Below are 22,673 nucleotides of genomic sequence, written 5' to 3' on the forward strand. Positions count from 1 at the left end.
AACACTGCCGCCCCATTAGAGGTGAGATCTCACTCCTTATCCCCCAGTCACCTGCACATAGGTAAAGGAGACTGTCGTTAGATAAAAGTTCCAGATCTAACACATTTATTTAACACGGTTAGGTGTGTGGTGTCTTGGAAAGCGGTGAGGCGAGGGAGCAGGTTGTGTTGTAGCTGACAGAGGTTGTGCATTGTACAATCAAGGGTTGATGATTATTACTGTGCTGTTTTAATGAGCACCTGCAGGTGGTGTGATTATGAGTTTTCCTGAGATTGCCTGTTCTATGAAACATGGAGAGCTACTGGGTCTGCAGGCTTTTATTCCAGCCATGGCATGTCTGTGGCACAGTGCAAAAAAGTCTCTCAATTACAGTGTCATCTACAGTACATAAAATGTGTGATGCACTGATATTGGTGGACTCACTTTGTGCAAGAGTGACATTGCATACTGTGTGTTGTGGGTAGCAGTTTCCTGGAGTCTCTCAACTGCAGTGCTTGAAAACATTTTTTTAATGTACATTTTTGTAATTTATCCGACACACTTATCCAGAGCGACTTACAGTAGCAATAAGGGTTAAATGCCTTGCTCAAGGGCACAGCAACAGATTTTTCACCTAATCGGCTCGTGATTCGAAACCATTCACCTTTTGATTACCGTCCCAACACTTTAACTGCTAGGCTAACTGCCGTCCAGTGATGTTTTTATCTCTGTTTTTATCACTGACTGCAGACTGCGTATACTTTTCCTGTGTGCATGTTTCTATGCGTGTTTCTGTGCGCAGGTTTGTGAGTGTGCTGTGCTAGACCCTAGACCCCAGGAACTACATCTGAGTGCCCCCTTGCTACCCCTTATTCGTGGAAGCTAACAATACACAATGTCATTATTTAGCTTTAGGGGGAACGAAGGGCGTGCCACATTGGGAGGCATGTCGATCCCACGTGTCGGCCTGTGCTAGGTTAGGGCAGCCAGTCACCAGAGAGACCCAGTAGCAGAAGAAACCCACAGACAAGTCCAGACGTACAAAGCTAGTCTATGGCAACTAGATCAGAATGCATCAGAAAACCTTTAAACTGTTATTTTTTTCTATTCAGTATAAAATAATTATCCATGCACTTGGGAATATGGTAGGTATGAGAGTTATATCTTTCTAACTTGACCGTTTGCTTCTGGCATACTTATCTGAAGTCTTCAGTTCTCCTTTCCTCGGAAGATGCCAACGCTTACTCAATTTCATCAAGTTCCTCCTTAACTGAAGGCTTGTGTTTGCAGGCTGTTTCACTTTTACTGTAGATATTCTAAAATATCTCTAAACAGTTGTGGGGACTTGGATGGGCCCTGGGTGCAGCCCCCACAGCCAGAACCTCTGGGGACAGCGCAAGCTCTCCCACACTGCGGAGAGAGGTCAACGCTTGCTCTGCCCTCCGCGCTCAAACCTCATTCCCTTCTCCCTCACATTGGTTACTGTATCACTCAGGATTTCCCCTTTCTGTAGAGACAGACAGAGAGGCTGAGAAAGACACTGTGAGAAACTTTGTGTTTAAGAACCGGTCTCTGAATTTTGGACGACAGAAGAGATGGAATCCTAATACAGCAATTCAAGAAAGCTATCTGGAGCACTGAATACCACTGGTCTTGTTGAGACCTGCGTAGCCTACAGCACTTGGGACTCCTACATTTTCAGCCTCTCCCCTTCTCCTGATCTACAGTTACCCCAGTATCCCCAGCATACCTGCGATCGGGGGACACCCACCTACCCACCCACCGCTCCCCGAGTCTCCCCAGGCGGTAGCAGCATGTGGCGGGTACAGCCCCGGCAGGAGAGCCCTTCGGAGAGGATGAGCTCCACCTGAGCTCCAGCTCGTCTCCCAGCTGTTGTTGTGGGTGTGTAGCCTCTTTTTCTTTGTTAGCCCAGCAAGTCATAGACTTATAGCAGCCAAAAGCTTTGACCCACAATGAACAAAGATCACCGATTCCCCAGGAAGGGGAGCCAGTTCAGCTATGGCCCCAACAGCCACGGTCGAAGACACTCCTGCTTAGGGTATGTATGCAGAACTAGATCTTGTGTGGGGTTTGTGAGTATATTGACTGTTTTATTCAGTCTTTGTTTTTTATTTCAAGTGTTGTATCCTTCTGGTTCATGTACAACGCAGTGGCTGTACAGTAACATGATGTCAGAGCTCTGACTCTGCCCTTCACAGAGCTGTATGTGTTTTGATTGACAGCCGATCTGAACTTGAGCGCCGCGCAAGACAAGAAGTTGCCACCATTTCTCCCTCTAATTGGGCAACTTTTGCAAATGTTTTGTCTGAGTGAGAGAAATACTGTAAATTAAAGCTGCAGTATGTAACTTTTTGGGTGGCCTGACCAAATTCACATAGAAATGTGTGTTGTAGATCTGTCATTCTCATTGAAAGCAAGTCTAAGAAGTGGTAGATCAGTTCTATGTGCGCTCATTCAATGCTTCCCGTTCTTGTGTCTGGTTTTTGCGTCTTTTACTTTTGGGATTGTACAGTACACCAGCTGAAAATACAATATTTTTGGTTATGGAAAATATATTTCACAGCGGTTTAGATGGTACAGTGATTCTCTACACTATACTCGCTTGTTTTGTCACATAAACTGAAATTAGGCCAACTTCTACAATTTTTGCAACCATGAAATGGTGGAGTGAATTCCACATAGTGCATCTTTAAGAGGACTCTATATATTTTGAAAGATGAGATGTTGAGGATTATCATAAATAGCGCTTTGATGTCCTACAAGCAGTCCAAATGTGCAGTTTTTCATGTCATATACAGTGTCAACGTTTATGATCACAATGTTCAATGTTCAGCTACAAGATTACATGGCGTCATACCCTGGGTTGTTCTGAATGTTTGTCTATTGTCTATTCTAATTTGCCACGACACGCACCTGAATGCACTCATGACTCCTTTCTATGCGTACCACAATAATGATCTCTTTCCCTGAATTGCATTGTGAAAGCCTAACACTGTAATATTGTATTTGATAACAGGCTTTCAAATGATACCCACCTGACCCAGATTGCAATTTATAATGGACTTTTTGAATTATGTAAACAACAACAGTAATTGTGTTCCAAAGAAAACAACTACAAGTGTGCTTGCTCTAGTTCCCCAACGGCACAGCTAGGAGAGCTCAGAAAAGCACCTTATAGTTGAAGACTCTTCTTTGAGTCATAAAAGTTCATTGAAATGACTTAGGAACTGTGTACACTTTGGAGAGGTGTGTGGCCAATTGGAGACAGCAGTTAGTTCTCTCACTCCAACTGTAATTTCTGTGTCTGTTGTACCTAACCCACATTTTCCAGGGATATTCTTATCATGTTTCTAAATGTATCCAGAGAATTTTAGAGTTTGTTATTAACAAATGCAGTAAAAAATACAGTGAATGTAAAATGCACATAACATCAGTGGATTGAGTCTTTCCCATAATCTCCAAACTGTTCCCTTCTAATTGTTACCATGGTTATGCATATGCTTTTATTTCTTCTGTAAGAAAAAATTGAATTTAGACCTATCCATATAGGTCAATTCCCACGAGTATAAAGGGTTTAGAGTGTCGCCAAATGACTTCCTGTTTTTTGTGGTTAACTGGAGCAACACTGTAGAATTTGTTGTAATGTGTTCAGCTTGAGAAATGACTGGTTTTGTGTTGTCGCAGTGTATGTTTCAATACGCAGAAATGTGTTGGGTGTTTCGGTGTCACGGTGTGTACGAGCTGTGCTGTGTGGACTGGATATCAGATGTGTCTGTGAATGCATGGTGTATGTCACGTTTAAATGTCTGGGCGTAAGTGTTTGTATAATTGTGTAACCGACGATTATGTCATGAAAATAAAATAAGCATACATTTTTTTGTTAAAAAAAATATTGTGTGGAGCGAACAGCTGACTGAAGATGGGACAACCGGGCATTGAATCAGTTTCCGCGGTAACTATGGACTCTTTACAAAGTAAAGTTCCAACAGCTGGGCCTAAAATAGTATATAAGAGATCATACAAAAGATTTTGTTAAAAAATATTTGCTGGTCTAATGTGATTAATAAGGAGCATCCAGACGCTGCACTTGATGAATTTATGAAATTGCTTCTTCCAATTATTGATAAACATGCACCTGTTAATAAACTGACTGTTAGAACTGTTAAGGCTCCATGGATTGATGAGGAATTGAAATACTATATAGTTGAAAGAGATGGGGCAAAAGGAGTGGCTAATAAGTCTGTCTGTACATCTGACTGGCTTACTTACTGCAAATTGAGAAATTATGTGACTAAACTCAACAAAAAGAAGAAACTTTATTATTGTAACGGGCGTCGTAAGGATTGGACCAAGGTGCAGCGGGAACGCGTATACTCATCTTTATTAAATCAAAAGAAGGAAAAAAACAAATCACGTACACAAAACAACAAACGACACTAAACAGTCCTGTCAGGTGCACAGACAAAAAACAGGAGACAACTACCCACAAATCCCATTACAAAAACACCCCTATACATAGGACCTTCAATCAGAGGCAACGAGGAACAGCTGCCTCCAATTGAAGGTCAATCCAATGAACTAAACAGACTAGACTGAACATAGAAATACACTAACATAGACCAAAAACCCGGGAACACATAAAACAAATACCCCTCTTACATAAGTACATAGCCCAACAAACCCCGAAATACTCTAAACAAACACCCCCTGCCACGTCCTGACCAAACTATAATAACAAATAACCCCTTTACTGGTCAGGACGTGACAGTACACCCCCCCCCCCCCCCCCAAAGGTGCAGACCCCGGATGCACCTAAAACAACAAAAAACGAATCCAATAACCCCAAAAACAAACAAACAAAATTATTCCCAACTAAAGGGAGGGAAGGGAAGGTGGCCACCGTCACCGACGGTTCTTCTGCAACACCCCCCCTTCCCAATACTCCCTCCTACGGAGGTGGCTCTGTAGTGTTGCCTCTAGAGCGAGGTCCCTCTCCGTCGACCCCGGACTGGGGACCATCGCAACGGGCGACTCTGGCTGCGTCGGACTGGAGGGCGACTCTCTACGGGGCACTGTCGCCGGACGCTCTGGACGGGGCACTGTCGCCGGACGCTCTGGACGGGGACTGCGCACTGAAGACCTGGACTGCGCACTGAAGACCTGATGCGTGAAGCCGGCTTAGGAAGTGCCAGACTAGGGACACGCACCACAGGGCTAGTGCGAGGAGCAGGAGCAGGACGAGCTGGACTGGGCTGACGCACTGGAGGCCTGGTGCGTGGGGCTGGTAGTGGAGGTACCAGACTGGAGACACGCACCACAGGGCTAGTGCGAGGAGCAGGACGAGCTGGACTGGGCTGACGCACTGGAGGCCTGGTGCGTGGGGCTGGTAGTGGAGGTACCAGACTGGAGACACGCACCCCAAGGCTAGTGCGAGGAGCGGGAACAGGACATCCTGGACTGGGCTGACACACTGGAGGCCTGGTGCGTGGTGCTGGCTTTGGAGACGCCAGACTGGAGACGCGCCTCAGGGCTAGTGCGGGGAGCGGGAACAGGATACACTGGGCCGTGAAGGCGCACTGGTGGTCTCGAGCGCAGGACTGGCACCACCCTTACTGGCTGGGTGCCCGCTTCCCCCCGGAAAATGTGGGACGCTGGCACCGAGCATACCGGCCTGTTGATGCTTGGCCTCGACGCCGTGCACATCACCCCATAGCACGGGGCCTGACCAGTACCACGCTGCCTCTGGTAAGCACGGGGAGTTGGCTTAGGGCTCAACCCTGGCCCAGCCAAACTACCTGTGTGCCCAACATTTTTGGGGGGGGCTGCCTCTCAGGCTTCCATGCCAACCGTGTTCCAGCAAAACACTCCCGGTCCTCTCCAGCCTTCCTCCATGGTCCCTCTCCGGCTAGGATCTCCTCCCAGGTCCACGACTCCTGATAGCTCCTCTCCAGCTCCTTACCCCGCTGCTTGGTCCGTTGGTGGTGGGTAGTTCTGTAACGGGCGTCGTAAGGATTGGACCAAGGTGCAGCGGGAACGCGTATACTCATCTTCTTTATTAAATCAAAAGAAGGAAAAACAAACAAATCACGTATACAAAACAACGAACGGCACTAAACAGTCCTGTCAGGTGTACAGACACAAAACAGGAGACAACTACCCACAAATCCCATTACAAAAACACCCCTATACATAGGACCTTCAATCAGAGGCAACGAGGAACAGCTGCCTCCAATTGAAGGTCAATCCAATGAACTAAACATAGACTAGACGGAACATAGAAATACACTAACATAGAACATAGACCAAAGAACCCCGGAACACATAAAACAAACACCCGTCTTACATAAGTACATAGCCCAACAAATACTCTAAACAAACACCCCCTGCCACGTCCTGACCAAACTATAATAACAAATAACCCCTTTACTGGTCAGGACATGACAATTATGAAGCCAAGATCAATGATATAAAGAATGATGGAAAAAAACTTTGGAACACTTTAAATGAAATTATGGGCAGAAAGACAAATTCAACTCCATCTTTCATCGAAATGCCCACGACAAACAGTGAGCAATTATATTCATGCATAAAAAAACTAATAATGAAAGAAAAGCAGTGCAAGTGTCACGTTGATATGAAGAGATTCTGGAGACAGGCGCAGGAATGCGTAATAGTTTTTTTAATTAAGCCCAATTTACAGCGTGCCGTGTAAAGGCACAGGGACGAAGACCAAAGAAATGCGTAACAAAAGACAGGGTAGAAACCCAAAACAAAAGAGCGAGGAGTACCTTGAATAAATAACACACGCGCACAATGATTAAAACACAGGACGAGACCCGTAATCGTCTGCGCAATCCATAAGGGCACGAAAGCCCAAAACACACAGCATGTCACGCCCTGACCTGAGAGAGACGGTTTGTTTCTCTATGTGGTTAGGTCAGGGTGTGGGGTGGGCATTCTATGGTGTCTATTTCTTTGTTTTGAGCCGAGAATGGTTCCTAATCAGAGGCAGCTGTCTATCGTTGTCTCTGATTAGGAATCCTACTTAGGCAGCCTTTCCCCACCTGTAGTTGTGGGATCTTAATTTTGTACTGCTTGTTAAGCCTACAAGACGTTACGGTTGTATTCATTTTGTTTGTAGTGTTCTGATTTAAAATAAATACAAAGATGAACACTCACCACGCTGCACCTTGGTCTACTCCGTTTGACGATCGTGACACAGCACAGGTACTCACACGCACCAATGGACATAGTAACAATAATCGACTGCCCAATGGAAACCAAAGGGCACATATATACAAATACAATCATTGGGAATAGGGGACAGGTGTGCGTAATGAAAGTTCCGGAGGGATCCGTGACTGTACCCCCCGATGCGTTGCACTAGCAGCGCAACGACACCGGTCTCGAGGACGATCACAGGAACGCAGTGCGGATTGATCAGGACCCGATGCAGCTGCCGAAGTTACGTCGTCATCGGACAGGCCAGTTGCCACTGCCGAAGTTGCGACGGCGTCAGATGGACCAGTAGCAGTGGTTTCGGACGGACCGGTTGTGGCAGCGTCGGATGGGCCAGTTGTGGCTGCTGAAGTTGCATCGTCGGACGGACCCATGTGGCGACGTCAGACGACCCAGTTGCAGCTGCCGAAGTTGAGGCGGCGCCGGACGGACCAGTCGTAGCGTCGTCGGACAGCCATTCCTGCTGTCTCTCTCAATGGTCGATTATTCTGTCACATTCGTATGAAGAGATTCGGTAGGAAGGTAGGCCTTGAAATACATCCACAGGTACACCTGTAATTGACTCAAATTATGTCAATTAGCCTATCAGAAGCTTCTAAAGCCATGACATACTTTTCTGGAATGTTCCAAGCTGTTTAAAGGCACTGTCAACTTAGTGTATGTAAACTTGTGACCCACTGGAATTGTGATACAGTGAAATAAAGTGAAATATTCTATCTGTAAACAATTGTTGGAAAAATTACTTTTGTAAAGTTAGTGTGGTAGAGGTGGAAAAATTATTGTTAACGAACAATAATGACAAACCTCCAGGTATTGACAACTTAGATGGAAAGCTAATGAGGATGATGGCTGACTCTATAGCCACTCCTATCTGTCATATTTTTAATCTGAGCCTAGAAGAAAGTCTTTGTCCTCAGGCCTGGAGGGAAGACAATGTAATTCCGCTACCCAAGAGTGGTAAAGCGGCCTTTAATGGTTCTAACAGCAGACCTATAAGCTTGCTGCCAGGTCTTAGCAAACTGTTGGAAAAAATTGTGTTTGACCAAATACAATGCTATTTCTCTGTAAACAAGTTAACAGACTTTCAGCATGCATACTTTCAGACTTTCAGCATGTACTGCACTGACACAAATGACTGATGATTGGTTGAAAGAAATTGATAATAAGAACATTGTGGGAGCTGTACTTTTAGATTTCAGTGCAGCCTTTGATATTATTGACCATAACCTGTTGTTGAAAAATCTTAAGTGCTATGGCTTTTCAACCTCTTCCATATCGTGGATTCAGAACTATCTATCTATTAGAACTCAAAGGATTTTCTTTAATGGAAGCATCTCTAATGTCAAACATGTAATGTGTGGTGTAGGGCAGGGCAGCTCTCTAGGCCCTCTACTCTTTTCTATTTTTATCAATGACCTGCCACTGGCATTAAACAAAGCATGTGTGTCCATGTATGCTGTTGATTCAACCATATACGCATCAGCAACCATAGCGAATGAAGTCACTGAAACCCTTAACAAAGAGTTGCAGTCTGTTTTGGAATGGTTCAGGACCAGTTTATTACTGGCCACCATCTCTAAAACTAAGAGCATTGTATTTGGTACATATCATTCCTTAAGTGCTAGACCTCAAGAGGAATCTGGTAATGAATGGTGTGGCTGTTGAACAAGTTAAGGAGACTAAATTACTTGACTTTACCTTCTGCAGGCTCTGGTTTTGTCTAATCTTGATTATTGTCCAGTGGTGTGGTCCAGTGCTGCAAGGAAATACCTTTTTAAGCTGCAGCTGGCCCAGAACAGAGTGGCACTTTGTGTTAAATTGCTCTTAATTGTAATCAGAGGGCTGAAATAAATACTATGCATGCCAGTCTCTCTTGGCTAAGAGTTGAGGAGAGACTGACTGCATCATTTCTTCTTTTTATAAGAAACATTGTGTTGAAAATCCCAATTTGTTTGCATAGTCAACTTACACACAGCTCTGACACACGCACTTATCCCACCAGACATGCCACCAGGGGTCTTTTCATAGTCCCCAAATCCAGAAAAAAATTCAAGAAAACGTACAGTATGATATATAGAGCCCTTATTGCATGGAACTTCCTTCCATCTCATATTGCTCAAATAAACAGAAAACCTTGTTTCAAAAAACAGATAAAGCAACACCTCTCCCCTATTTGACCTAGATAGTTTGTGTGTATGCATTGATATGTAGGCTTCGTGTGCCTTTTTAAAAATGTATGTAGTTCTGTCCTTGAGCTGTTCTTGTCTAATGATGTTCTGTATTATGTCATGTTTCATGTTTTGTGTGGACCCCAGGAAGAGTAGCTGCTGCATTTGCAACAGCTAATTGGGATCCTAATAAAATACCATATATCCCCTAATGACAAAGCAAAAACAGGTTTGTAGAAATGTTGCTACTTTATAAAAAATAACATTTCTATGAGACTCGAAATTGAGCTCAGGTGCATCCTGTTTCAATTTATCATCCTTAAAGATGTTTCTATAACATGATTGGAGTCCACCTGTGGTAAAAACAATTGATTGGACATGATTTGGAAAGCTACACACCGGGTCTGTATAAGGTCCCACAGTTGTGCATGTCAGAGCAAAAATCAAGCCATGAGGTCGAAGGAATTGTCCGTAGAGCTCCGGGAAAGGATTGTGTCGAGGCACAGATCTGGGGAAGTGTACCAAAAAGTTCTGCAGCATTGAAGGTCCCCAAGAACACAGTGGCCTCCATAATTTTTAAATTGAAGAAATTTGGAACCACCAAGACTCTTCCTAGAGCTGGCCACCCGGCCAAACTGAGCAATTGGGGGAGAAGGGCCTTGGTCAGGGAGGTGACCAAGAACCCTTTGGTCACTTTGACAGAGCTCCAGAGTTCCTAAATGCCAAGAGTCACATCTGGAGGAAACCTGGCACCATCCCTACGGTGAAGCATGGTGGTGGTAGCATCATGTTGTGGGGATGTTTTTCAGTGGCAGGGACTGGGAGACTTCCTACTCTTCTGGGAAGGCTTTCCATTAGATGTTGGAACATCACTGCAGGGACTAGCTTCTGTTCAGCCACAAGAGCGTTAGTGAGGTCGGGCACTGATGTTGGGCGATTAGGCCTGGTTCGCAGTCGGTATTCAAATTCATCCCAAAGGTTTTCGATGGGGTTGAGGTCAGGGCTCTGTGCAGGTCAGTCAAGTTCTTCCACACCAATCTCGACAAACAATTTCTGTATGGACCTCGCTTTGTGCACGGGGGCATCGTCATGCTGAAACAGGAAAGGGCCTTCCCCAAACGGTTGCCACAAAGTTAGAAGCACAGAGTCGTCTAGAGTGTCATTGTAGGCTGTAGTATTAAGATTTCCCTTCACTGGAACTAAAGGGCCTAGCCCAAACCTTGAAAAATAGCCCCAAACCATTATTTCTCCTCCACCAAATGTTACAGTTGGCACTTTGAATTGGGGCAGGTAACGTTTGAACACACTTACTCATTGTAGAATAATAGTGAAGACATCAAAACTATGAAATAACACATGGAATCATGTAGGTTAAGTGTGCCTTGAATTCTAAACAAATCACTGACAGTGTCACCAGCAAAGCACCATCACACCTCCTCTTCCATGCTTCCCGGTGGGAACCACACATGCGGAGATCATCCGTTCACCTACTCTGATTCTAGTCAGCCAGCTAACATTTGCTAGCTGGCTAATTAGCTTGCTAGCTAGTTGTTTTGGTCTACCGGTGTCTCCAGTTAGCACAAACTGACGTTGCATGATACTTGCTTGCTAACCATCTAGTTAGCTCACGTATCTAAAGTTAGATTATCAGCCGCTAACGTTAGCTAGGTTAACTGAAATTGACTTTCTACTGTCAGTTTGATGAGCTAGCTAATTTAGCTAGCTGCGTGATCAAATCAAATTGTATTTGTCACATGCGACAAATACAGCAGGTGTATACCTTACAGTGAAATGCTTATTTACAAGACCATAACCAACAATGCAGTTTTAAGAAAATCCCCCCAAAAAGTATGAGATAAGAATAACAAATAATTAAAGAGCAGCAGTAAATAACAATAGCGTGGCCATATACAGGGGGTACCGGTACAGAGTCAATGTGCAGAGGCACCGGTGTTGAGGTAATTTAGATAATTATGTACATGTAGGTAGAGTTATAGACTTGGCGCTCCGGTACCGCTTGCCGTGCGGTAGCAGAGAGAACAGTCTATGACTAGGGTGGCTGGAGTCTGACCATTTTTAGGGCTTTCCTCTGACACCGCCTGGTATAGAGGTCCTGGATGGCAGGATGCTTGGCCCCAGGGATGTATTGGGCCTTACGCGCTACCCTCTGTAGTGCCTTGTGTTCGGAGGCCGAGCAGCTTTTATACCAGGCAGTGATGCAACCGGTCAGGATGCTCTCGATGGTGCAGCTGTAAAACCTTTTGAGGATCTGAGGACCCATGCAAAATCTTTTCAGTCTCCCGAGGGGGAGACTTCACAACTGTCTTGGTGTGCTTGGACCATGTTAGTTTGTTGGTGATGTGGACGCCAAGGAACTTGAAACTCTCAACCCGCTCCACTGCAGCCCCGTCGATTAGAATGGGGGGTGTGCTTGGTTCTCCTTTTCCTGTAGTCCACAATCATCTCCTTTGTCTTGATCACGTTGAGGGAGAGTTTGTTGTCCTTGCACCACACGGTCAGGTCTCTGACCTCCTCCCTATAGGCTGTCTCATCATTGTTGGTGATCAGGCCTACCACTGTTGTCATCAGCAAACTTAATGATGGTGTTGGAGTCGTGCCTCTGCATGCAGTCATGAGTGAACAGGGAGTACAGAAGGGGACTGAGCACGTACCCCTGAGGGGCCCCCATGTTGTGGATCAGTGTGGCGGATGTGTTGTTACCTACCCTTACCACCTGGGGGCGGCCCGTCAGGAAGTCCAGGATCCAGTTGCAGAGGAAGGTGTTTTGTCCCAGGGTCCTTAGCGTAGTGATGAGCTTTGAGGTCACTATGGTGTTGAACGCTGAGCTGTAGTCAATGAATAGCATTCTCACATAGGTGTTCCTTTTGTCCAGGTGTGAAGTGCAATAGAGATTGCATCATCTGTGGATCTGTTGGGGCGGTATGCAAATTGGAGTGTCTGGTGTTTCTGGGATAATGGTGTTGTGAGCCATGACCAGCCTTTCAAAGCATTTCATGGCTACAGACGTTAGTGCTACGGGTCAGTAGTCATTTAGGCAGGTTACCTTAGTGTTCTTGGGCACAGGGACTATGGTGGTCTGCTTGAAACATGTTGGTATTACCGACTCAGACAGGGAGAGGTTGAAAATGTCAGTGAAGACACTTGCCAGTTGGTCAGCGCATGCTTGGAGTACACGTCCTGGTAATCCGTCTGGCCCAGCGGCCTTGTGAATGTTGACCTGTTTAAAAGTCTTAGTCACATCGGCTGCGGAGAGCATGATCACACAGTTGTCAAGAACAGCTGATGCTCTTGTGCATGTTTCAGTGTTACTTGCCTCGAAGCGAGCATAGAAGCTATTTAGCTCGTCTGGTAGGCTCGTGTCACTGGGCAGCTCTCAGCTCTCAGCTGTGCATCCCTTTGTAGTCTGTAATAGTTTGTAATAGTTTGCAACCCTGCCACATCCGACAAGCGTCAGAGCTGGTGTTGTACGATTCAATCTTAGTCCTGTATTGACGCTTTGCCTGTTTGATGGTTTGTCGGAGGATTTAGCGGGATTTCTTATAAGCTTCCGGATTAGAGTCCAGCTCCTTGAAAGCGGTAGCTCTAGCTCATTGCGAATGTTGCCTGTAATCCATGGCTTCAGGTTGGGGTATGAACGTACAGTCACTGTGGGGACGACGTCCTCAATGTACTTATTGATAAAGCCAGTGACTGATGTACTGGTGTACTCCTTAATGCCATCGGAAGAATCGCAGAACATATTCCAGTCTGTGCTAGCAAAACAGTCCTGTCATTTAGCATCTGCTTCATCTGACCACTTTTTTTATAGACCGAGCAAGCCAGCCAGTACTACAGTAGCTGTTTTTAGTAACGCGGGTGTACGTGGGTTAGATACACTAACGTTGCTTTCAATTGCACAAAAACAGTCCACAGGAAGCCACAGTTCTGTTTCAACTTAGCTACTGTGCCGGTGAGGGGAATTTGAGACAATATCAAAAGGATGGTATTATTAAACAGGCGTTCCAAATGTGGGTCTGTTGTAGACCCAGTTCCTCTCTGCTTACCGCTGCTCTGGAGGCGTCACTACAGACATGCTGGTTCGAATCCAGGCTGTATCACAACCGGCCGTGATTGGGAGTCCCATAGGGGGGCTCACAATTGGCCCAGCATCGGTCTGGGTTTGGCCGGTGTAGGCCATCATTGTAAATAAGAATTTCTTCTTAACTGACTTGCCTAGTTAAATAAAGGATAAATAAAAATACAAATAAATAGAGATTTTTTGTTGTTGTTGCTATTTAAACGATTATAACGGTGACCGCGGTCATTTGGCTTACCAATAACCGTCATCCAAAATTCTGTGACCGTCACAGCTCGTGTGTGTGTGTGTGTGTGTGTGTGTGTGTGTTTATCTGTGTGTGTGGGTGTACGTGTGTACTTTGACTGCTCTGTGTACTGTGCTGTACCAACCCGGGGGAAAGGAGAATAGGATCGATAGCACCAACCCTGTCTGCTGATTTCACAACTGGGAGGGGGGTGCAGTGAGTAACACTGGTGGAGCACACTTTGCTCACTGTGTGCGTGTGTGTGATTGGTGTGTGGTTCCGAGTGGGTGTGTGATTAGCCACACCATACTCCTATGGAGCCATCCTGCACACTGGTTTGTATTCGTATACTGAATGTGCTTTCACCCACACGTCTCCTATTAGGAGGGAGGCACCACTGGGATGGGTGGTACAATGTGGTATTAGCCTCTGCAGATCAACAGTTGGCTGGGGTCACCAGTAACTCGCCCACTGATCATAGATTCTAACACCACCACCACCACTGACAGAGGCCTGAGCAGAGTAGTCTGAAAGTGCCCTCAGGTTCAGATGGGCAGTATTCTGGGATTATGTTTGTGATTTGTTTGTTTTCGTCTATTCTGGGGTTTTTTTTTATTCCAGGCTACCTTAGAGTTTCAATATCTTACTTTGTTAGTACTGTGTCTCTATAGTGCAAATCTGTTTACACATTTCTTCTGTGCCCCTCATATGCTTCGATTATTTACTTTATGTGTAATGCTAAGCAATGGCCCAGACGATATATGGACCCCTTATAACATTATCATATGATCAGACGTTTGGAGACATTCAGATCATGACACTATTCCTATGAGGACACCCTCCCCCCCCCCATCCCAAATCCCCCGAACACCGCCGTCGTCTTGGTCCAATACCTGAAGGTCCACCCCACCAATGCTGATGTCATCGTCACATGAGCGTTTGAGAGAGCCCGTTCAATGCCAAAGCCACTGACCGATGTGAAGTACCAAATAACTATGGCCACGACAGTTATGATCTTCACAGGAGGGCTGCCCACATTCCAGCAGAGGCAGAGCTATAGGGGAAGTACAGTGGTGCCATTTTCAAATGTGCACTGAGGAAGAGCGCACATAATAAACCTCATACTTTATAATGCTTAGCAGTTATGCCATTTGTTTAATCAGTTACAGTAAACAAGGGGTCAGGCAACTGCCAGTCACATCATTTGGTGGCAGTGGTGGGGTACTTGATGGAGATTGACGTTACATGTTTCAAAGCAAAACACAAAGTTGGTGCTTCATCAACCATCTGACCCCACATTGTTTCTTTTTCAATTCCTTTGAATGGTTTTGCCTCGAGTGTGACTCAATAATGAGAGGCTTCAACTAACGAAGCATGGACTGTAACTTGTCTCTCCCTGGCCTGCAACCCCCTCAAAGCCTCTATCAGTGCCCAAGTGGTGTTCAGACACTACTGCTATCACTGCTAATACAAGCTGTGGTCTCGTCAGTGTCTCTGGGTGCCTGTCAGTCTGATCTGCTGACTACTGCCACACTGAGAGAGACCCAAAGCATGTCATCCAGATAGCACTGGGCACTGGAGAATCTCCAGACTGAGATTACAGTTAGACCAGAGAGTTCGTCAATGTCATATCTCGATCAGCCATTCACGTTTGAAACAGCCCCTTCAAGTCTAGTTTTCCACTAAGCGAGAGAGTGGTTGCATGCATAATGTAGCAAAATGCTTTGAAACAGAACATTGCACTCTGTGTTCTTATTGGACAAGTTCACGTTCGTGCCTTCTGAACACGACCCATGCTCTCCCAGGCAGCCACGCAGCCCAAAGAGAACTGGAATGCTAATCAAGGCAGCAATAACACAACAGTCCCGGTCTGTCCCCCCAAAATAAAGCCCCGAGCCTGGAATAGTTCCCAGATCCCACCAGGGGGCCGCAACAGTGGCTCATGTGCGTCACTACTCCAGCTCCATGTATTCAGCATGACCGCCCTTCCCCATCACCCTCCTCCCCCTCCTCTTACTCCCAAAAACCTATTGATTCCTCCATGCCCGGCTCTAGGAGGTGTGTGTTTTATTATTCCATGGTTTTGATGTTTCAGAGGGCCATTGAATATTGTGTCAGGGCGAGGTTATGATTTGGTATTTTGGTATGGAGTGACATCTACTGGTTACAGCCTCTTGGTTTGTGTTTCACATGAAAGCATCGGTCAGTTCCAAAGAGGTTTTGAGAAGTTTAGAAAGGTGAGATGTTTTGGAAGGCAGACTCACAGGAATCTCAGGGGAGTAGCATCAATTCCAGTGAGTGTTTTCATTCGTGACTTTTGGAAGACTCTTTGCGATCTTAGTCAACTGTCCATCTTTACTTTCTAAAATGAACCACATTTCTGAGAATAGTAATGTGCTTTTCCAAAAACACAATGTAGAAAGTATACACATTTCCTATGTAGGTGTACTGTTAGTTGTGAATTGATCTCCATAAAAGGGTGCTAGAACATCAGTACCCAAATAATTAGCCTTTAATAATTAGCCTTTAATTATTAGACTTTAATAATTAGACTTTAATAATTAGCCTTCAATAGTTAGACTTTGTCATTAACACAACAGAAATAAAGCATTCCATTGTCAAGCAATTGAACAAAATAATGGGCTTAGATTTTTGGATGAAGGGCACGTACGGTTCGCTCGACTCAACTCGATTAGGCAGGCACATGGTGATCCAGTGCCTACCCAACGGTACTCCAGCCAGTCCCCGGAGGGTGACAATGCATAGCAGGGAGCACTCTGATCTAGATGTGGTTCCTCATAGCGGAGGGAACGCAGCATGGCACAGAGGCACATTCTTTGAAAGCCACCCAGCCCAGTGTCTTTTTCAAGACCCAGCACGTTTGTCAGGCACGTTGCGCAATGATCAGAGGGTCCGATGTATGCAGCTTACGTATGTCCCTGTCTGACATAGATTGTCCAGATCTATAAGATGCCTTCAACAGTCATGCTAACTGGAATGTATTTACCCTCAGTGCTCCACTGCTGCTGATGGCTTTAGTTTTCGTTGACGTTTCAGGAATGTCTCTTACTGTAGGTCAGGGCTTCAATGTCCGGACCAATTCCATTTCAATTCAGAGTTGATTTTATTGAATTGAACCCTGACTAGATTTGATTAAATAAAATGTAATTGAACCCTGTAGAGCTTTATGGTATTAGCTTTGGATATGTATTTTATATATACTTTTTTTGTGATAAACGTTCTCTCCCGGTTTTCCCCAGATGGCTGGCAGTACCAGCAAGACTGCAGACAGGGAAATTCAATTTTAATCGTTCAGCACTGTGCCTGTCATTGGTGTGTGTGACAGATTTATGTCGTCGTTGTTCCCATCTCCTTAGCAGAGAGAGAAGGTCAGAGGTCATATACCTGGGTTGTGTTCATTAGGCACTGAACGGAAAACATTTTACAATAGAATACAAAAATGTGTGTTTTTTATAGCACTATGTTTTCACACTTGCGTGACATTCAAAAGGCTCCCCTTTTCAATTCCCCTCCGACGTGTCTGCCAACATGCCGCCCCGGGCTCTGTGCCCTCTTCCCCAGTGGACAAATATTTACCCCTGATTTCATTAATGACGATTTGTGAGCTCATGGGCCGTTTCAGTCCACTGCTTTCTCTGACCTTATTGATCTGGGCTCTGGCTCTAGGTCTGGGCAGATGACTTTTGTAGATTTTCTTGTCTGGGATCAGGTGAAGACCTGTCGCTGTGTGGGCTGTCATGTAGTAAACATGCTAAAACAGGAGTGGGTGATCTCCCCCTGTGAGGGCTGATATGGGTGCAGGCTTTTTCTCCAGCCAAGTAGTAACACACCCCATACTACTAATCTCAACTAATCAATCTTCCATTCGGGCTTTTGTTAGTAGAAACTGTTCTCAGTTTTATTGTGACACGCTTCAATGTGTTACTGTCAGTGTCTTTTTCTCTCTTGAAGAAAAAAGACAGAAGTCTAAGCAATGTCATTGATATATTAATATGTCTGTAGGCACATATTTCAGGAATTTATGGTATTTAGATGCATGGTATATAGTATATAGAGCATTTAAAGAGTTAAACCTGGAGACACTGAGAGGGCAGGAGCCATGCTGCCTCTGAGACCGCCCCTGCTTTTTCTGACCTCACAGTTCAACTGACATACACAGGAAGGGAACACTAGCACAGACACATGATATATTACGAGACTTGCACACAAACAGACACTTATTGAGTTTTCAACAGGGTCCATGTCTTCAGCTGTCAGAGGGAGTTGAGACTTGGAGGTGGAAGACTGGGTTTAGAAGAATGCAGAGGAGAGAAAGACACCGACGAGGAGTGAGACAGAGGGGAGACTGGGAGAGCTTTCTGATCAAGCCTTCATGTAGAGATTGTTCAAAAAGACAGTGAGAGCCAGACATAGGAATGGAAAGGACAAAATCAAGCTAGTTAATCTGCATTTTGTTTATTTTGACCTTCATCTGGATAGAAAAGGAATTCCATATTGGCAGTTTAAGGGAGCTTCACTCTTGCTTCTACGACTGTTGAACATGCGCTTGGTGACAAACTCAACTCGTTCTGTCCCACAACCACATCTAAGGATGTTACCTGGGAGAAAAAAATTGACTTTTTGAAACACACAGCAGCTTTTCAAGAGGCGGATTTTTCAATGTTTTTGACAGGAATGTTGGTGGGAAATACCAAGGAGGATTTCCCTCAAAGCCTCAGACTTTCTCCCAGATTCTCGCAGGGATTGTCTTGCTGTTTTGGCTTTTCTTGTAATTGCGGCATCTTCGGTCCTCTCTGTTTGACATATCATTCATTTGAGCGGCAATGGGAACCAGGTGCGGCGTGAGGAAAGCAGCGGGGTCGCGCGAAAGGAGACGGACAAGAGCACTCTAATGTTCCCACCGTAGCTTTCAAAAGAAGAAGGAAACTAAGGAAAGCAGAGGAAGAAGTAGAAAGGGGGAAAAAGAGGGAGCGAGAGGAGTGAATAAAGGGGGGAGAAATATGAGTTTGCCAACAAACTGTGTATTCATGGCCCACTCCACGGACCGGTCGTTCACAGTGCGGAATGGGAATATCTGTGGATCCCCATGCGCAGTCAACCGGCCCATTGACATTGTCCAGAAGCGCAGGCGGTAAATGCACCACGTTATTATTCCCTCTCACCTATTCTGCCAGATGCTGCATGTAATCATTTCCATGTAAAAGGACCAATGAAGACCAACATGAAGTTTATAGGAGCATGTCAAATGAAAGATAAGAGTTTGTTTTTTTTAGAAATGAAGGCATATATAAATGTTTCAACCATGTTCTATCCTAAATATTAGGAATAAGCAGAGGCTTTGATTTCTGGTCAAACAGATAGAAAAGCGGTCATAGAAAACATCTACCAGAAAACATCTTAGAAGGTATTATAAATACATCAAAACACAATAATGCTGAATTAAAGACCCCTGCCAACTAATATCAACACTTATATTTAATTTTGGAGAGATGACTTGCCTTGTTTAATTTTTAGAAACATTGCCCTGTACCTTGAAATTCTGTTACCAAAAACCCACATATCTTTAAGATATTTTCTAATTTCTCTCCTTCATCAGGAGGGAGGATAATGAAAGTTCACAGAAGTAACAAGTAAAGGTTGACCTAACAACTAGTTATTGTGTTTTTAGGGATATCTATTTGGTTTATGAATTAAGTGAAATTATGAATTATTAAATTAAAACTTGAAATTCCATTACTAAACTGGTAACGGAATTTCAGAAAAATCTGTAATGGAAGTACTGCAATTGAATTGGCTACAATGAGAAATCATAATAGTCACAAACCCCAGTTGGGTCACCTGCTACTGTCCTCCCTTCCACTGGCATACTGGTACTGTATGTTCAGCTCATAACTGTTTTCTTCCTGTTTCTGTCATCTGGTGTTCAAAGCAAGAGTGTAAAGAACCATCTGGACAACCCCTCCCTCCCTCCCTCCCTCTCTCTCTCTCTCTGCCTCTCTCTTCTCTCTCTCCAGTTAATGTCACCCCTCCCGGCTCTTACTCACACCTACCCATGACCCCCCCTCTTTCCATTTACTGTAACCAGCATCCTTACCGACTGACACTGTACTTCCATGAACATTGGCCTTGATTCCAACATACACAGACGTTGTTGTTTTTTTGGTTATTGTCCAGACCAGTTTTAAATTCAACACCTACAGCTGTTGATTTTTGGTCCGTTCCGGACCGGCCTTGATATGGCCCAAACATAGACATCCATGATTCGTTCAGATTTGTCTCAGTTGGACCGGACCAAATCTGAACCAATCATAGATGTCTATGTTTTACAAGTGTGGAGAGCACAGTAAAGTAAAAACAAAGAGTTGAGTACAGTTCAGTAGAGCACACTAGAGTTGAGTACAGTATACTGTACTGTATTGTACTGAACTGTACTCTGTGTTTGATGTGCAAACTTGTAAAACATAGACGTCTATGATTGGTTTAGATTTGGTCTGGTCCCAAATTTGGTCTTGTTTGGGGGCAAAGCTCATTAAAATAACAGCCATTGCATATAAAAATACCCAAATATGCAAGGAGGGTGTTGCATTTTTATACCTTTTGTACCTATTTAAGATACATCACCATGAAGAGAGTTACGTTCATATCCATAATTATGCCTTTCTGGGTAGTACAGATCAGGGACACCTGATGAAATTCCATTACCGCAATCCATTACCAGGTGTAAATCCACTTCACTTACTGTAGTTCAATAACCAAAAGAGAACAGGTGTAATGTCATAGCTGACACCCCATTTTTTTCTGCAGACATTTTTTTTAATCTTAATTCGGAGCAGATATTTAAGAGTTTTTGGAAAACGTGGTAACACACAAAAAACCAGCACTCTGAAAGCAGTGTATCTCAAAACAAACAATACCCCCACAGTGATGGGGTGCAAGGAACTGAACTAAATAGTGTGTGATGATGGCATGCAGGTGTGTGAACAGGTGATTAGAATTCTGGTAATTGGGATCAGGAGAGTGAGCTGGAAAGTGGGCTGCGTTCAGGGGATCTAAATGTTTGGGAGTGTGAGTTGGACGCAGACGTTACAGTTTCATTTTCAGCACCCATACACATCTGTGTGCTTTTAGGCCAGTTTCACTTTAACACAGCTCTTTCATCCTATCTTGGTGCTGGTTTTGTGTCACCCTTTGTTACCACAAGCTATGCTGAATCTTAGAAGTCGTGGGAGCTTTTTGGTTTTTGAAGTTTTTATGACTTTGTTTGGTATTAGGATGTTTCTCAGTGACGTAGCTGTGGATATAGCCATAACTGTGACTGGACTATGACTGTCAGGCTAGAATGATGTGGCCAGAGGGTTTCTTTTAATGAAGAACACATGGCTTCTCAGCACAGGTGAAGTCAGAGGTCTTCTGGTCTGTGACAGACTTATTACCACTACAGGCATTCACACCACACACGCACGTTCACGTGCGGCTCACACCACACCACACTCAACAGATGGCAATATGTGAGAGAGACCATTATGTTAGCTATATAGTTTGTACACCGGGGACTCGCGTTCACGTTAGTCTCAGTGCTCCAGTTTAAAGAAGCAAAATGGAAATATGACTAATTCTGTATCTGACATTTGAAAACGCATGACGACAAACCCCTTCACCGCGGAAACAAAGTCTGTTTATAATGTCAGGCCCAAATGTTTAAAACACTTCAAAGGCAACGTCTAATGAACGTTGAGTCAGGCGTATTTATAGGACGGCGTGGTGGCCCGATGAATTGAACATATGCAACTAATAACACAGTAAAAATCTGTTTAGACAAAAACTATGTATACTGTATAATCTTCCAAATCCTCTAACTAGCATCTCATCATTTTAGTTTCCGCTAATGCCAACAAGCAGCCCTCCTTCCAATGCTGTGCTTTGGGCACAACTTCATTAAGCCATGAGTAGGAATAGATTATTTATAGTTAATGCTGTGGATATGATTTATACGCACAGGAAATGCGGCTCCTGACGTTTGTGGCTGCTGAAGAGAATGGAGTGTCAGAATGCCACCTCCTCCTAGTTGGGTTCAGTCTTTGGCAAGCATCCCTCATCTTGTCTCATCTTGTCCAAACTTGTCTCATGTCCAGCTCCACACTGGACCTTCTCTATCTTTGCTAGAACATTCTCCTGATCCTATTAGTCTGTTTTCATCTCTTATATTAGTATAATAGTACTGATAGTACTATTAAGTATAATACTATTGCATGACTGTATAGGTAAGTTTTGCTTAGACTATGAACAATACCGAGTTCTTTTGTAGAATAACCCAGTCTGATGAGTAATGTGTGGTGATATTGGATACATCCCATAATGAGCAGCCTGCTCACATGTGATTCGGATGAAAACCATTTGACTACCTTTTCATAAGCTGCTGCTTCCTGCTAGACCTCAATGATGTGAATGTGGTGAGCAGAAGCATGAGTGGTAACCAAATGATGAACTGAAAATTATCGGACACAATAAACATAAACAAGGCTGGATATTAGCAGGTAGGCATGGGTAACTGAAATAACTGAGATAATTATTTTAAATGTTTTATTTAACCTGTATTTAGCTAGGCAAGTCAGTTAAGAACAAATTCTTATATACAATGACGGCCTAACCCGGGCGACGCTGGGCCAATTGTGCGCCACCCTATGGAACTCCCAATCAGGGCCCGTTGTGATACAGCCTGGATCGAACCAGGGTCTGTGGTAATGCCTCTAGCACTGAGATACAGTGCCTTAGACCGATGCGCCACTCGGGAGCCCCCTTTAGAAGTGAGGTATTGTGTTGGTTGCATGTCCACGTCTGTTTGTGACTAGGCTCCTGTGGAATATCCCATGTACTTGCAGCAGCTTATTCCAACGGCAGTCTGAGTCACAGAGAGTATAGTGCC

At 44.5% G+C, this 22,673-nt stretch overlaps 1 protein-coding gene across 4 annotated transcripts in view; it reads left to right on the forward strand.

The window, feature by feature from the left end:
* The window catches only part of LOC115158102 (cAMP-specific 3',5'-cyclic phosphodiesterase 4D), a 166,665-nt gene that overhangs the window by 82,722 nt on the left and 61,270 nt on the right, over positions 1–22,673 (forward strand). The window contains exon 1 of one of the 4 annotated variants that reach the window (XM_029706640.1): positions 1,276–2,038. The exons of 2 other annotated variants lie outside the window; for them this stretch is intronic. In XM_029706640.1, the coding sequence (XP_029562500.1) occupies positions 1,953–2,038 (86 nt within the window). In that variant the 5' untranslated portion in view covers positions 1,276–1,952. Of the gene's footprint in view, positions 1–1,275; positions 2,039–17,733; positions 18,882–22,673 lie in introns of those variants that run through there. One more of the 4 variants, XM_029706639.1, reaches the window with a different exon arrangement.

Source organism: Salmo trutta, chromosome 22 (assembly GCF_901001165.1).
Source record: "Salmo trutta chromosome 22, fSalTru1.1, whole genome shotgun sequence".
NCBI classification, from domain to species: Eukaryota; Metazoa; Chordata; class Actinopteri; order Salmoniformes; family Salmonidae; genus Salmo; species Salmo trutta.